At 28.9% G+C, this 17,367-nt stretch overlaps 2 protein-coding genes across 2 annotated transcripts; one reads left to right on the top strand and one right to left on the bottom strand.

Annotated features, from left to right (window-relative positions):
- On the top strand, positions 1-585 carry LOC136078787 (putative mediator of RNA polymerase II transcription subunit 26). Its single transcript, XM_065794595.1, has one exon. It carries the CDS (start codon positions 1-3, stop codon positions 583-585), a length of 585 nt encoding a protein of 194 aa, XP_065650667.1.
- A 4,620-nt stretch (positions 586-5,205) lies between these two features.
- On the bottom strand, positions 5,206-6,807 carry LOC136078786 (general transcription factor II-I repeat domain-containing protein 2-like). Its single transcript, XM_065794594.1, has 2 exons — positions 5,794-6,807; positions 5,206-5,679 (listed from the first exon to the last, which is right to left on the bottom strand). Exons 1-2 carry the CDS (start codon positions 6,805-6,807, stop codon positions 5,206-5,208), a joined length of 1,488 nt encoding a protein of 495 aa, XP_065650666.1.
- Positions 6,808-17,367: the final 10,560 nt, after the last annotated feature.

The following is a 17,367-nucleotide window of genomic DNA, read 5'->3' as shown; positions in this document are numbered from 1 at the left end:
ATGATGTTGTTGGCGAATTCGAATAAAGTCAATCAACCGACTCCAGCCGTCAGTGAAACCGACTCTGGAAATAAAAAGGATCCAACATTAAACTCTTGTGTGGATCGTAAAACAAGTGCTAGTGTAGATTATGATGTGGATGCTGTCAACGACAACATTAGTATAAATTCGTCGTTAATGAATGTGACATTTGGGAATATAGACACAGCTAACATGTGTGATTTAATCAACTTTGAGTCAATTGATGGAGTTTTTGGCTCAACCGAAAACCAGGATTATAGTGAGCTCTCGACACAACACTTGTCCAATTCTGAAATTGTTACGGTAAATGATACCGGTGTAGAAAATGAATCTAGTGATTCCAGCGATCTTCAAGATTCTGGTTCAAACTATTCCGATGAACACGAGTCCTCAGAATCCTTCGACAATGATGAATCAGATGTGGAAAATTCACCGCTCTCTTCTGGTGCTGCCCGCGTATCAGTTGATTCACAAATGTTGGCGACCAGTCACAGGTCTCCTCAACCCGGCACTTCTTCGAATAATCGCCTGACCAGTTCATCAGTTTATGTGAGTTTAAAATGATCAAGAACATCCCCCAAACTTTGAAATACAACCGTCAAAACAAAGAAACCAAGATGCAAACGAGGGCGAGCTGAACCAAATAACTGGGAAAGAAAACGTAATGCTCTAAAGCAAATGAAAGGAGAAGAGTACAGAGGTCTGAAAAAAACCGTGATGGTAATTTTGTACAATCAGAAGTAAAAGCACCACGCAGTATAGGTTCTGCGTGTCAATCTAGGCGCTGTAAAAAAGTAAAGAACCGTTTTTGTCAAAGCTTCGATGAGGGAGGTCGAGGAAAAATTTTCTCACGTTTTTGGGGATAAAATGGACTGGGGAATAAGGCAAACGTATATTGCGACTCTTTTAGAATTGATGGAGCCAAAGCGAAAGACAGCCGAGACAACGCGCCGTAATTCAACTCTAAAGTATTTTTTTAAAAATGACGATAGAAGATTTCAAGTTTGCAAGAAGATGTTTCTTGCCACATTAGGAATGCACGAGTGGCAGGTTCGTGACTGGGCGCAGTCCAGTCTAGATGGTAGTGGTATGCACGAAACCCTCAATACAAAAGCTTTACCAAAGAGTAATCGTTGTAATTCTCCAGCTGATAATGAGAGGAAAGCATTTCTACTGACTTTTGAAAAATCTTCCCACTCTTCTATCTCACTACTGTAGAGCTACGACTAATAAACTCTATCTTGAACCACCAAAAATGTCCGCGATGGTCTTGTATTGTTTATACGAAGAGTCATTCAAAGCAAATTCTTCCCGACTGAAACTACTCTCGAGAATAATTGTAGCAGCTGAATTTGAAGCTCTTAACTTAGATATTTACCGTCCCAAAAAAGATCAATGTGACACATGCACATCACATAAATTAACTCATATTTCAGATGAAGTATACAATGTTCATCAGCAACGTAAAGAAGAAGCTCGAAGTCAAAAAGCCGCTGATAAAGCTGATTCTATTGCACATCCAGATAAGATCGCAGTGTTCACTATGGACGTCCAAGCTGTCAAAATGGCTTTATTTCTTAAAGCCAATGCATTCTACTATAAAACAAAATTATGCGTTCATAATTTTACAATTTACAATGAGGCTAATGGTAACGTCACATGCTACTTATGGAATGAAAGCGAAGGAGGTTTAGACGGAGACATGTTCGCGAGTATGACATCGGACCATGTGACAGCCTTTATCAACTCAAACCCTACATGTACGAGGTTGATTCTGAACAGCGATGGTTGCTGTTATCAAAACCGAAACGCAGTTGTCTCGAATGCCTTGTTAGCCCTAGCAATTGAACATAAGGTCACGATAGAACAGCACTACTTGGAAAAAGGTCACACCCAAATGGAAGTAGATTCAGTTCATAGTACAATCGAACACCGTTTGAGTAATAAAGAAATTTATTTGCCGAGTGACTATGTTGGCGTATGTTGCGAAGCGTGCGTTAAAAATCCATACTCGGTGAAATATCTAACCCACGACTTTTTTAAATCCTACGCACCGGTTTCGTACTATAAATCAGTTAGACCTGGGTTTAAAACTGGTGATCCAATAGTAACAGACATTAGGTGTATTATGTACACACCAGAAGGAATTATGAAATACAAGTTATTGTATCCAGATGAATGGCAACCACTGCCTAAGAGACCAGCACGTGGTCCTTTCCTTCCAACTAGACTTTACTCGCAGCCACGTAAACTTTCAAAGATGAAATTTAATCATCTCCAGGAACTCAAACAAGTTCTGCCCTCATATTGTTGGGAGTTTTATGACAATCTTCCGCATGAATAATTGAGTATTACGACTTATAATATTAGTTGAGATTACTTTTATTAATGAAGATTGATCAACTGTATTAGAATATTTTTTGATAAGACTGATAATTATTGTCGAGATATTTTTTGATGAGAAATTTGAGCGAGATGTTTTTTGATGAGATTGATAATTATTGTGTCAACAGTCATAAATGTTTTTGTTATCGTAAAATGTCACATGGAATATTAAATTTTTAATTGAATATTTAGGTTTCTTACAAGTAGTATCAAAACAAGTATCATTTAAATAAAATTAGAGCCCCAACACTAAATTATTTAGCAGGCTGAGGAAATTAAATTAATGAAACGTGCAAAATATAGTCTATACAACTTAGTTACCTTTTAGTGGAAAAACTTTGTATCTACCAAAAGCTGTCAAAGCATGAATTACTAAAACACGTAACTGCTTTCCCCCAACCCCAAGTGATTATATTTTTTTCAAAGTATTTGATATCAGTTAGAGACACGATATAACAATTAATAGCAAAAGATTATTTTATGTAAGAATAAACTTTTTAATCTCTTTAGTTTTAACTCTCTCCTAAGCATTTTTCAAAAAGTCAATTTCGAGGTTTTGCACTTTCACTGACGATATAACTTTATTTTAATTTCAGTTTTTTTTAACAAAAGTTTTTTCTTTATCATTAATTTTTTAAATTGATTATAGACTGAACATCGATTAAAAATAATTAACTAGTTTAGTATTAACTATAATATATAACTAGTATGCGAAGATTTTGTTAAAACCAAAATGTTAAAAAAAAGGTTGATAAGTTTTTATTCGTTTTTAGACCGTTATGTGATCCCTAAGTACCAAGAAAAGTTGTGTTCATGTCATAAAAAACAAATTATTTATTGAGATATTCCAGAACAAATTATTTATTGAGATATTAGCGAAAAGTTTAATAATTTTTTACGCCTTTTTGTTTTTCTCGAAGGTAAGATACGGCTTTACGATTTAAAAAAAAAATCCTTATCTGAATTATGCGCTCTTGTAGTTAATAAATAATGTCAATACAAAATAGTTCTTTCCAACTTGAGTTATAAATGTAATGTTTGGGTTTTACCTTCGCCATTAAATCTTTTGTAGAAAAATTTTATTATTTTTTTTATAAAATGAACCAAACTTTTATAACCGATTAAAAATAACACGATCAATGAATGAACGCTTTAAACTTATATTATTTTATTTTAAAATAAACCCAAACTTCTATATATTTTATTTTAAAAACAAAACTAATACAAGTGCTATAAATATAAGATATGTAAATTTCAAAATTATACTGATATTTGTTGAATACAAGTTTTGCTAATAACATCTTAAAATTGAAAATACTATTACTTTTTTTGGATTTAGTAAGAAATAGTGAAAATACATTAGGTTTCACAGTACATAAAAATAAAATATTTTAATGGAAATTAAAAAATAACAAAAAGCGGAAATCTTTTGTTTAATTACAATTTTTATTTTGTTAAAAGCCAGTTACTAAAATGCTTTAGGTAGCGCAAACATATTTTTATAAAGAGGAAAACCCTATCTAATTGTGTAGTTGCAATTACATTTAAATCCCTTTAAGAAAATTAACCATAAACAAGTGTCCCCTCATTTAAAAAAAAATTACCATAAAACAAATGTTTTGAAGAAAAAAAAAAAAGTTTAAATAAGTGTAAGATTTTAAAATAAGGAAATCTTTTTTTAAAAAGGGCATGACAAGCGTATGAACGTTTGTTAAAAAAGACACGTTTCTTTTCTTTTACTTAAGCTAATATTGGGATTCGCTCCAAAAAATTTTAAATGAACGCTTTACTTCAGGATTTTTTTTTGAAATAATTATGCAATTAACAGTATTTTATTTATAAAAAAAAATACAAATTTATTAGAAAAGAACAATTAGTTAAAAACATTTAAAAAAACATTTTCGACGACTTTAAAAGAAACCAAGCTAAAACAGGGTTAGTATCATTTTTTACTTTTAAATTAAAAAACTAAGTAATTATGTTTTAGCATGGTTTTTACATGCACTTACAAAAGACTGCAAAATTTTACTTAAAGGGAATGATTTGCCGTAATTTTAAAAGAAATCATGCTAAAATGCTTTATTTAAAAGCGTGCCGTTTTTTTTTTAATTTTCTTATTGTTGTTAAACAATATTAAATATCGTTTAACAACAATAAGAAAATTTAATAAATTTAATAAATTTTATTAAAATATATTTTTGTTCTGTATAATGTAAATGATTATTTAAAAAGGAAAAATAAATTTTTTATATATTTTTTTATTTGTAAATATAATATTTCTTTTGCTTAAAGCAGGCATGTCAAACTCAATTTGGTATGGGGGCCTCTTTAGCCTAAGGAAATATTATAAGGGCCGCTCAAGCTAATACTTATTTTTCTTATGAATGAAGTGTAACTCTTCAACCCAAACTGTCCTTTTGCTAAGGTTTGAAGTAAACAAGATTATAATTATATTTAAAATCTACCAAATCACTGCAATATTATTAAAAAAAGTACAGAAGTTTAATTTTGCATTATTTATTTCACACAATAAGAACACAATAAAAATAAACAAGGAGTATTTTGTAATAATAATAACAAACATAAAATTTTGGATTTTCCAGAAATTTGACATCTTTTATTCGCTGAAAGCTTAATAAGGTCTGGTTTTATGTTTTGGCTAGCTACCACTTTCATTATGGAAGACAAATGTTCATCAGTAAGCCTGGACCTCTCAGGGGTTTTATTTCGTTTCATGTGCGAAAAAAGTTGTTCACAAAGATAAGTACTGCCAAACATTGCACATATTTGACAAGCAAATTAAATCATCTTTGGAAATTGATGTGGCGGTAAAAATGAATAAAATTTGGGTACACCAACATCAGTAAATTGTTGTTTGAGAACAGAATCACACTGAAGTTCAATTAATTCCATTTGCAGATCTTCTTCCACTTTTTCAATATCAAAGTTGAATGGTGAGGTGAACAAAGCAAACTTTGGTTCACATTTTTTGAAATCTTGAAACCTTACTTCAAAATCTTGTTTTATATTGTTTATATTTTTTGAATAGCTGCTGAACATAAAATTTGGGTCTTGCAGCTTCATAGACTTGCACGTCTCAAAATGTACCAAATTTTCTTGTTCAATTTGGCGTTCCCAGAGTAAAAGCTTAGTTTGAAAAGCTCTGACATAATCAAATATTGTGGTTACCAATTTGTTCTTTCCTTGCAAAATAATGTTCAGTTCATTCAGGTGTTTTGTGATATCAACTAGAAAAGCTAAATCTTGAAGAAACTTGGTATTTTTTATATCTGAAATATCTTGCCCTTTTGTTTCCAAAAATTGAAATATTTCAGTTTTCAGATGATTGAATGCTTTGAGTACTTTGTGACATGATAACCATCAAACTTCAGTGTAATATGGTAAATCCTCATATTCACTGTCAATTTCATTCAACAATGAAGCAAACTGACGATGATTTAGTCCTCTTGCTCTTATAAAGTTGACAACAGACGCTATTCTTTTAATCACATAATCCAGATCAATTGTTTTTCCGCATAATACTTCTTGGTGAATGATACAATGAAAATTGTTTATCTTTTTGCCAATTTTCTCATTTAATTTACGAACAAGATCTTTCTTTAAACCAATCATAGTGGGTGCTCCATCAGTAACTATAGACACAAGTTTAGTAATTGGAAGTTCATACTTGTCCAGTGTTTTTTCAATCTCCAAAAAAATGTCTGCACCTGTTGTTGTACCATGCATTGGAATCAACTCTAGAAGTTCTTCTGTAATTTCATATTTGAAATTGTAACCTCTGATAAAAACAGACAACTGAGCAACATCTTTGACATCTGTACTTTCATCAACAGCAACTGAAAAGGCCTCAATATCCTTGCAGATTTTTGTTAACTGACTTCTCAAATCTGCTACTATGTCATTAACACGCTCAGCAACTGTATTTCTTGAAAGGCTTATGTTGTTAAAATCTTTTATTTTTTTAGGGCAAAGAATCTTTGCAGTTTTAATTAGGCAGTTTTTGATAAATTCACCGTCAGTGAAAGGTCTGGAATGAAATGCAATTAAATGCGCCAGATTATAACTTGCTTTGACTACGAGTTCATTTGGTTTGTTCACAAAATGAAAAATATTTTGTTGCTTTTTTAGTTTGGCTTTTAGTTCATTTAATTTGTCTATCCTTTTATCTTTTTGATAAATTTCAAACTTTTCCTGATGGGTTTTATAGTGCCTTTTGACATTGAATTCTTTCGGCACACTAACTTTTTGTTGACAAATCAGACAAATAATAGTTTCATTAATGCTTGTAAAAAAGTATAGCACTTCCCATTTTGATTGAAAAATTTTTTTTTCATCTTCAACTTTACGTTTTCTGCTTGCACTTGGTTTTGAATGAGACATTTTAATTTTAGTGACAATAACCAAAAAACAAAAATAGCTCAATGGTGAGCAACAACAAAACAAGATAACAACTAATCTATTAGGCCGGGTGAATAAAAAAAAGCAATCGCTTTTCCTCAGCATTTTTCGAGTAATTGTTCAGCTTTACGTAAACAAAAGTTTGAAAAATTTATATTAAATCTTTATTCGCGTAAAGCTGAACAACTACTCCAAAAACGCTGAGTAAAAGCAATTGGTTTTTTATATTCACCCGCCTTATTTTCTCATATCGATTGTTAAAATTAAAATATATCGTCATAGTTTTTTATGGTTTTAATTTCAGAGTTTCAATTTTAATAAAAAGTTAGAAAATTAATTTAGTATTCATGTCTTTTTTTAATAAAGGAGTTCAGAAAACTATTAGTGATTTTTTTATTGTTGTTTTTAATAAAACATTTTTGAAATGCATGTCTGCGGGCCGCCATATGTAATAAAATGATAAAAATGTTGGGGGCCGCCATAAAAGGTCTTGCGGGCCGCATGTGGCCCGCGGGCCGCCACTTTGACATGCCTGGCTTAAAGCAAATATAATATTTCTTTTGCTTAAAGCAAAAGAAATATTATATTATATTATATTTACAAATAAAAAAATATATAAAAAATTTATTTTTCCTTTTTAAATAATCATTTACGTTATACAGAACAAAAATATATATTGTTCAAAAAGTGATAATCATTTGGGATCACTTTCCTGTTTTTATTTGCGATTTTTACAGAAAACCTGTCTAAGTTCAACTAAGATTCTATAACATAGCTACATACTTGATAGTTGAAATTTTGAACACTTATCTATAAATGTCTATTCTATCAAAATCCCATGTCATCCTGGTGATTTTTTTACAATAACTCAATTTTTAATGCACTTATATTTTTAAATTTATCTCTTTTAAATGTAAAATATATTATTTTGATGATGTAAGTTATTGAAATTTCGACTTTTTATGCAGATGAAAATATAACAATTATTTTATTTATAGAATATGTTGTAGAATATGTTTTTAAACTTGGCATGTTTAGCACTAAATTTGTTTTTTGCATAAAATTCTGTTTATACATGTTTATGTATTTTAAAGCAATTACATAAGTTAAATCACATACCCTTAAATGCCTTACAAAACCACACTTATCAACTTTGTGAACTTCTCTTCACAAACTTAAATATTTTTTAATTAAGTCTTTAATATCTTAATTATTGATAAATATATTTAATTTCCAGTCAAAGTCTTTTTTTTTTTTTTTTTTTTTTAAAAGAAAAAAACATTTTATGTATTATTTGGCAAATTTGTTGTCTGACTTTATTTCTATATAATCCCTATATCAATTCACATTAGGTTTAAGTATAATTTTTTCCTCTAAAAATAGTCTAACAATATTTATATTATACATTACAAAACAGAAGTATGTATTTTTTGATTATTTTTGCTAAAAAGTAGCATTAAACTTTTCAAAACCAGCTAAGTTCGTAATTTTTGCGCGATTATTCAAAAATCAAAGAAACTTTGATATTTTATTGTTATTTGATATGTTAAAAGATAAAACAAATTATTACTGTTATATATATATATATATATATACATATATATATATATATATATATATATATATATATATATATATATATATATTTTTGTATATATATATTGTTGTTTTGATTATGTAATAATAATCAATTTTTTTTCGATTTGAGAATGATTAATATAAAGTGAAAAAATCACAAAATAGATTGATAAATAAACAAAAAAGTAAGATAAAAAAAAAAATTTTTTTAAGGTACTTAAAGTTTCATGCTGTTTTCGGCACTCATCAGCCATATATTTAAATCAAGAAAAATCCGTTCAAAAGTACAATTAAAAAAATATAATAATAATAATTTAATCGCCAGTGTCTTACTGAGCTCTCCAAACATGTATGGAAGTTAAAAGAAGCTAATTTAGTTCCTATAGTTAAGTGGAAAATTCTTAGGCGATGTAAAGCATATAATCCAACATCCAAATCTTGCAAATTATCTCTCACTGACAAATATGAAATTCTATATTATAAAAATACTAATTTATTGAATAAAAGGAGTGAGATTGTTTCTAAGTGGAGACATTGAAACAGATTCCTTCTTTCCAATATGCCACTGGAAATTAAAAAAGATGTTTTTCCGTATTATTATTACTATTATTATTATTTTTATTACTATTATTATTATTATTATTATTATTATTATTATTATTTTTGTTATTATTATTATTATTTTGGTATAGGATAAACTTTTCATAACCTTTGCGATTACTTTTAATTACTGTTATCTTTAATTGCTATTTATAGTCATTACTATTATCATTTTATTATTATTGAATTTGACAGGTGTTTACTTCATATTAGCACTTATTACTATTTTTAAATAACCTTGATGTAACAACTTTATTCAGAATATATTTGGTTTGATACTGGGATAGTGTTGGCTGAACGGAACGTTTTTTGAAACAAGATGTAGAAAATGGAAAGGTTTTGTCTACTAATAATTCTATGTCAATATGAGAGCAATAACTTAAAAGAATTCAAGGTAGAAGATATCCTTCTTTGAAAATTAAAAAAATTTTCTCTCGAGGCAAAAAAAGTTTTAAAAAAAAAGCTAGCATAAAAGCTGGTTCATTCTTTGTTTAATTGGATTGAATGCAGCTCTTTGTGATGCGTTTGTAGCAATCGTTAAAGAACCTAATAAAATTGAGAAAGATCTAAACAGTCGTTTCAATTGTTTTGATACCTGGAGTTTTAATCAAGTCTTACATCAGTAAGCATCATAAGAATTTGTTTTGTGTTATTAATCTAAAGTAATGTCTCAAAATAGTGGTAGTTTATTTAACTTTACATCTCTTTGATGAGATTAGGCAATAAATTTTAAATGTTTACTGATCTTATTGAAATGTGTGTTGCGCCCAATCCATCTTTATCCGTTTTAGCCCAGCATACATTGATAGGGTAAGTATATGGCGTTGATGACAAAATTGTGATCAGATATTAGTTTATATTCTATTTGCATGATAGGAGCTTGTAAAGTTACTGCTGGGAGACCAACTGGCACATTTTTTATCATTTTTCCTTACTAAAACATCTACTGCTGATCCTAAGAATGAATCCAGTTCCTTCAGTTTTGTATCAGGAATTTTTTTAAAAAAATCTTTGTTTGCCCTAATGAGTTTTATAGAAACAGTAATGAAATATTTCTTGCCATCTTCGAAATAGTGAAATATTTCTTGTCATCTAGAGTCTGTAAATTTTTGGATTAAAATGATATTTGATTGTTAAACTGCAAACTATAAAGCCTGCTTTTTTTTCAAGCTTCTGTCAACTCATCAACAGAATTAACTGTTCATAAAGTCTCGCATCTTCGTTTGTCATCTGCAGCAGCTTTGCGAATATAAATTTGAATACTTAATAGTATTTCTAGTTAACTTTCAATAAGATGGCGTCCAAACTTTTTGTGAGTTCTGAACTTAGCGGCGACCTTAAAATAATCCTTTAAGGTCTCATTCAATGCCTTTTTTCTTCTTTTATTGACTATTTCTGTTGTTTACGACAAATCCTCAAGTAACATTAATTCTTTCAAGATATTCTTTAATCCCTTTTAGATATACCCAGTGAGCGCAAGATGTGTTTAGGACGTTTAAAATATAATACGTAACACGTAATAAAACATATTAATGTATTTTTTACACGTCTAAAAACATGACTAAAAGTACCAAAAATATTTTTATTTGCGTGTAAAAAAAAAAAATTTCCATCTTTAAAACTTCATTAAAAAAAATGCTTTTTTTAGAAAAAAATGACGGATTTTAGGAATTATCGAGTCAAAAAAAATATTGTGACACTGCTTCTTTGTCTAATCCTTTTAAGATTCTTCATGGTGATCAGCATGAGATTTTTTTCATCTCGAAAAGTAAATAATTATTCAAGGTAAAAAATACTTTGAATTATTGGATTATACAATATACTTAAATTCATTTATTCATTTAATTGTTTTTTAAATAATTATATCATATGCTAAATTTAGTTTTAACTTTTAGCTATATATAAAACGCATGTAGCATGACAACAAATATGTATGGAGCATATGTTTCAAAAGTATGATCAAACACCTTGTAACTAAATTAACACTTTTATTTGACGAAGACAAATTTTTTTTTTAAATTGACTGAAAACGATTGGCATTTTACATTTTGCTATATTTATAAACATAAATAAGCTCAGGTTTTGTTAAAAAATAAACAAATGGTAAGCATATTGTTGATCCTTACACTAAATAACGCATGTTTTTGAGTACAAATTTATTAATTCTTGAGTTCAGGTTCGTATTTGTTTTATGGGAACTATTTAATTAGGGTAATCTGTATAAGTATAAAAAATAGTGTTATTTTTCTTGCCCTCAAGACTCACAAGGTTTCGACTGAATAGATGAGAATTTCATAAGTGCAAATAAGCATAAGTGCAAATGGCATTAGTGCGAACTTGCATAAGTACGAACTGGCATAAGTTCAAAGCAGTAACAAAAAATAGCATTAGTGCGCATTGGCAAAGGTGTGCCAAAAGAAATTTATCTTTAAGTTGAATCATCATTAAGGTGATAAAAGCTGATATAGGCTAATTTTTCGCATAGTTATTAGGCAGTTGCAAAAACTGGCATAAGTGCAAACTGGCATACGTGCAAATTGCCAAAAGTGCGCTGAAAGAACTTGCAAACATTGGTATAGATCTAAATAGTATAAATTTACATATGTGTGAACTGGCATATGTGTGTCAAATAAGTTTAAAAAAACTGGCATAAGTGTGCCAAAAGAATTTAAAAACACTGGATTGGATTCTCATTATGGCAATTTGTACATACAGTTGTGGCTCAAAAAATTAGAGCCGCCCTAAATTCTTTATAAAATACGTATTTGAAATACCAAATTGTTTGTAGTTAAATTGTAATTGTTTAAGGAAAAACTGTGGCAGACATTGAGTGACAACCCCACGTACAGAGAGAAATATAAGAGATATAGTGTTGGAAAATTGGAGAAAATTCCTTAAAGGAATCCTTAATGAACAAGGAATATCAATTTCTTTGGGGACTCTTTGGAGAAGATTGGCAGAACAGGGCTTCAAAGCTTGTAGACCTGCAATTAGACCCAAGCTCACTGAAGCTATGAAAGAAAAGCGCCTACAATGGGCAAAAAATCATTTACACATTACTGTTGATGATTGGAAAAAGATATATTTGAAAAAAATCATTCTAATAAACTGAAATCTTTTACATATTATTGCTATTTATTAAAAAAAAGGTGTTTTTTTTAATTTTTATAACTTTGACTTTTAAGGTTTGCTTCTCAGACGAATCCACTATAGAGATCATGATGGATAAAACCAGTTTCGTAAGAAGAAGAGAAAGCGAGAAGTTTAATGACGACTGTTTGGTACAAAGAGTAAAATACCCAATCAAAATAATGGTGTGGTCTGTTATAAGTGGCCAGGGAACAGGAAGACTGTATATTGTACAAAATACGATGCGCCTATATGAGTACATTAAAGTTCTCGAGAAACGCCTCATACCTCAGGCAAAGGAGTGATTTCAAGATGGAAAATTGATTTTCCAACATTATTCGGCTCCATGCCATAAAGCAAAAAGCGTATCTAAGTATTTAGACAACAAAAAAATTACTGTTTTACCCTGGCCAGGAAATTCACCAGACCTAAATCCAATAGAAAAAGTGGTCATACAAAATTTTGATGTCAATGTAGATGTTAAAGTATATAAGTTTTTTTTTTTTTGAAATAAAAAATATAAAAGTTATCACCTTTTTTTTTCTAAAATACCTAAATGTTCATGAACCAATTGATTTAGAAATTCGATGTATGCCAAAATCAGTGATTTTGGCACCAAGACCTTAAAAATGTGGAAATTTTATGGTGGCTCTAATTTTTTGAGCCACCACTGTATTTAAATATTTTGCATTTATGCCAGTTCCCACTAAGGCTAGTTTTTGCAACTGCTTTGCACTTATGCCAGTTCGCACTAATGAAAGTTGCACTTATTCAGCTTCTCGATATGTAAACTTAAGCATATTTCTGAGCCTCTAGATATTTTTTGCATAAGCATAATCGGGTCTGTTTCATAGATTAAATATGCTTTTAAAAAAGTTATCTTATATTAGCCTGTATCAACCTAATGATGGTTCATCATAAAGATCATAAATAGGTTTATTAAAACAAATTCTAAATCTTGTGGAAAACATTCCTTATAAATTAATCAAATATTGACGTGGAGGACATATATTTTTAAAAAACTGAGTTTTTTCAAATTTTACAGATATAACTTTTTGACAGCAAACTTATTTTTTCGTTTATTTTTGGCCTCAACTGACTTTATAAAATGTGAAAATTTTTTTTTGATACACCCAAATCAGTAGATAGTCAAAAATTTAAAAATACTTAGTCAAAAAGTTAGTTATTTTACGAATATATTTTAATTGATGACCTCTTACTGATTAGTAACATTCATCAGACCAGTTGATAGCTTTCTCTAGATTTTTTTAAAAAAGGTTAAAACTTGTTACAGATCACCGGCATACATTTTTGAAATATTTACAAAGTTAAAAGGCATAATTGTAAATAAAAAATAGTAAAAAGCCAATAACAGAGCTCAGCGACACACTACTAAATATTCATCCAAGATAAGACATATTCTCCCACGATAGCTCTTTGTCTTCTAAGTTTTTAGAAATGTTTTAATTTATTTTATATAACACAAAAATGCTTTAATTTATTTTATACAGTAGGCCAGCTATGGACAAAAGTCAAAATTTTGTCTAAGGATAATATACAATGTTCTAAATATATATCTAATTAAATTTCTGGAGTTATTTTATTATATTTATTGTTAAATAATTCCTAATCACATTGTTACACAGTTTTTTTATTTTTGTATAACAACAGGATTGAGTGCTATTTTATTACAAGTTTTAACATTTATAAGATAGTATTTAGCCACTGTTATAATTTAAGCTGTCATAAATAAATATAAGAATAGACGTTACATAATAGTTAAATATGTTTTTTAAATATGCCAAACTAAATGCATCATTTTTGGTGTCGGTTAGGGCAGCAAATGAATAGCCATATAGTGTACTTTAACATGTAAATCAAGACACTATATTTTATGGTCCTAATTAGATCTATTCAGGCTACACATTAACAATAACTTGGTTGCTATGTTATCTAATTTTGCATATCAACAATTTATTTTTACATTAGTGTTATTTTAACAGTTTATTATTCGCACTATGTTCACTATATTAGACGTGTGTATTAAAATGAGATCCATACTTCTTATGAAATATTTATTGATTGCTATGGAGAACTAATTTTTAAATAATTTTCGTATAACAACAGTATTACTTGCTATTTTACTACACTTCAACATCTAAAAGGTACTTAACCACACTAATGAATGTTAAGGTCATTTTGAGCTGTAATAAATTAATATGTAACCAAAATAAAAGCATGACTTTTATAAGAAGCGCAGAGCTCATATTATTACTCATTCCAAGTTTAGTAAATTAAGACCTGATGTATAATTAGTTATTAACTCTCTTTCAAAATTTGCTATTCTGGCTCACTGTGCAATGTACCGAAATCCCATAACGTTCAAGTTTTAGAAGTCTTTTATGAGGCATAAAAACAGTAACATAACTTGTTTTTATAAAAGGAAAAAATATCATACTACTATTTCAACTTAGGGTATTATTAAGTCACATTTTACTTCGGCGGAGCTCTTAGGAATTTAACCGCTGAAACAGTGGCAAATAGTATATTGAGATATACTAGCTTTAAGAGTTTGACTCACATTTGACAAAAAAAAAAAAAGTAAAATTTGGAGTCGGAAACATGTTATGGGGAAGTTGCTCGTCATCTTCTCGTATTTCTCCTTTTCACTTGAAAGCTGAAAGTTATGTTAAAATGCTTTGATAAAGAATGTTTTCATTTGCTGAGGATAACATGCTATTTCTAAGATGTTTCAGCGTGACAACAATTTAAAACATTCTATCGCAAAAAGAATATTTCCAACTATTGGCAGTAGGCAAATAGATTGCATGCGCAATCGCTAGATTTGAGTTCGATAAAAAAATCGGAATATAAGGGTAGTAGACAAATAGATTACCAGCGTTATCGCTAGATTTAAGTTTGATGAAAAATTTGTGAAAATGTAAAAGATGAGCAAGCAAACAAAAGCCTTGAAATGTTGTAATTCATTTCAATTCTTGTCGGTTGCTAAGAATAAAATGTATTTTTCCAGATACGTAGGTATATATACAAACATATATATACATATATACAAACTTACAATATAATATTTAAATGTTTAATATTTGAGAATACTATTGAAATCAAAAACATTATGTATTAATATAGTAAATAGTTTGAGTTAAATAGAAGTACTATTAGTGGACTGCATTTTATCAATTAACTCTTCATATATATTATGAAAAGAATGTTTTCATTTACAATATAAAATAAAGTTTCTGACATCGTAATACGCTAGTTAATGAAGTGTACTTTTTCAGGAAATTGTAACTTTCAAGTTGTTCTATACGTCTGGTATTATAAAGAAAAAAGATCTTTAAAAATCACGATATTGAGCAACCCATCACTAGATTTTTTAACTAAAAAACCGGAAGTATACTGAAATCGACAAGAAAATGTAGTATGAGACATACTTAGTATGTAGAAAATGTTTAATGTTTAACTAAATAGATTTAGAAAAGAACCATTAGAGTTTTTTAACTCTTTTACCTCAGTTAACTAAAATTTAGATTCTGATATCAAGCTCTTTAACATCATCCCTGGGTTGACTATAAGTAGGGCCGCCGATAGTGAGGTGCAAAAGGGACATAGGTGCCCCGGGAGCCAAGATAACAGCGGTGTCAGAAGAAGTAGTAAAAAAATAAAGGTAATAAGATTTTAAAAAAAGTAAAAAAATTGTTTTTATTAATGAGCTGTAAAATAAATTTACTTGGTGATACGCATAGCAACTGGCTTTGCTTTGTTTATATTAAAAAGAATCATTTACTCTAAAAATATGCGTGAACATACTAAACCTTTAATGAAAGATATGAAAATGATGAATATTTTTGAACTAAATTTCTTTTTTTTTTTTTTTAACTTTATTTAACTTTTGAATATTGATTCAACAATAACCTCTTTCCAGAAAACTTTATTAACACGTTTTAAATAAATAGAAATGAAAACTACCATTAGGAGCAAATATAAGTAACACATATAAGCTTCCTCAAAGCTTTAATAAATATACTGAATATAGCATAGCATACCAATGACCAAATATATGGAGTATTTATCAAAAAATATTGGCAAAGTCACTAAACTCATTTAAGATTCTAATCAAAAAAGAAATTTTTAAAATTTGAGATTTAATTGTTCTTGAATAACTCTGAAGTTATCTGATTTTAATTTTTCATTTTTTTTTTATTTTTATTTGATTTACTGATCTGCGCAACAGTTTTATGCCCATTAGGGTATTTAAATTAATATTTACGTTCTATTGAAAAAATATGAAAAGATTGTTCTATAAAAAAATTGTGATGACGTATTGTCACCTTCATCTTTTTTGATAAAGGTGACAATACGCCACCTTCATCAAAAAAGATGAAGGTGACAATACACCCGTCTGTTTAATTCTTTATTTTATAAAGTTATTGTATAAACGGACATATTTTTTCTTTCTTGTATATATGTATGTCGATTATTTATTGTTAAACAGCAATAAATAAATTTAAAAAAACTACCAAAGAATTATAGTTTTAATAACTTGGTGGAGACCAAACAGAAAAGAAAAAAAAAATTGAACTTGTTTTATTATACTGACGACATTGAAGCAAGGATTTATAATAGACTAGCTGGAGAACAAAGTTTAAAATCGTGGTACAGTCTTAGGAGTAAAATTATTTCAACGGCAAGTCAAAATGGCGTCTTTGCGTTAGAAAGAGAAAATTGTGAAATGTAATTTAACTTTTAAAAGCTATAATCAAAATAAATTACTCTCTTAAAGCTGACTAAATAAGCTTTTAACAAAATGTTCGAACTACCAAGAAGTAACCACAACAAAACTCATGATCTATATAAAGTAATCGTTTTTTGAATACCTTAAACTAGGTACAAATATCATAGTTTTAGACAACTTCTTCTGCTTGTTTGAACATTATCTTATGCTTACCCGTTTAGTTATAGGTTTGGAACGTTCTTAAAGAACGCTTCTTATTATTAGTTATTCTGGTTGGCTTATTTATTGTTGGAATAACATTATTTTGAAGAAGGGTATCTATAAAATATTTAATGTTATTTGAAGCATGTCTCATCAAGTCCAAATTAATGTCTCCGACTATGCATATATGCTTTCGTTCTTTGTTGACTTTAGTTAAAAATGTATTTAAAAGAGTTTTAAACACTTTTAAATTGCCAGCTGGTTTCCTATAAGTAGTATTA

The sequence above is a fragment of the Hydra vulgaris genome, chromosome 03 (assembly GCF_038396675.1).
Source record: "Hydra vulgaris chromosome 03, alternate assembly HydraT2T_AEP".
NCBI lineage: Eukaryota > Metazoa > Cnidaria > Hydrozoa > Anthoathecata > Hydridae > Hydra > Hydra vulgaris.
This window is presented reverse-complemented; position numbering and strand designations above follow the sequence as displayed.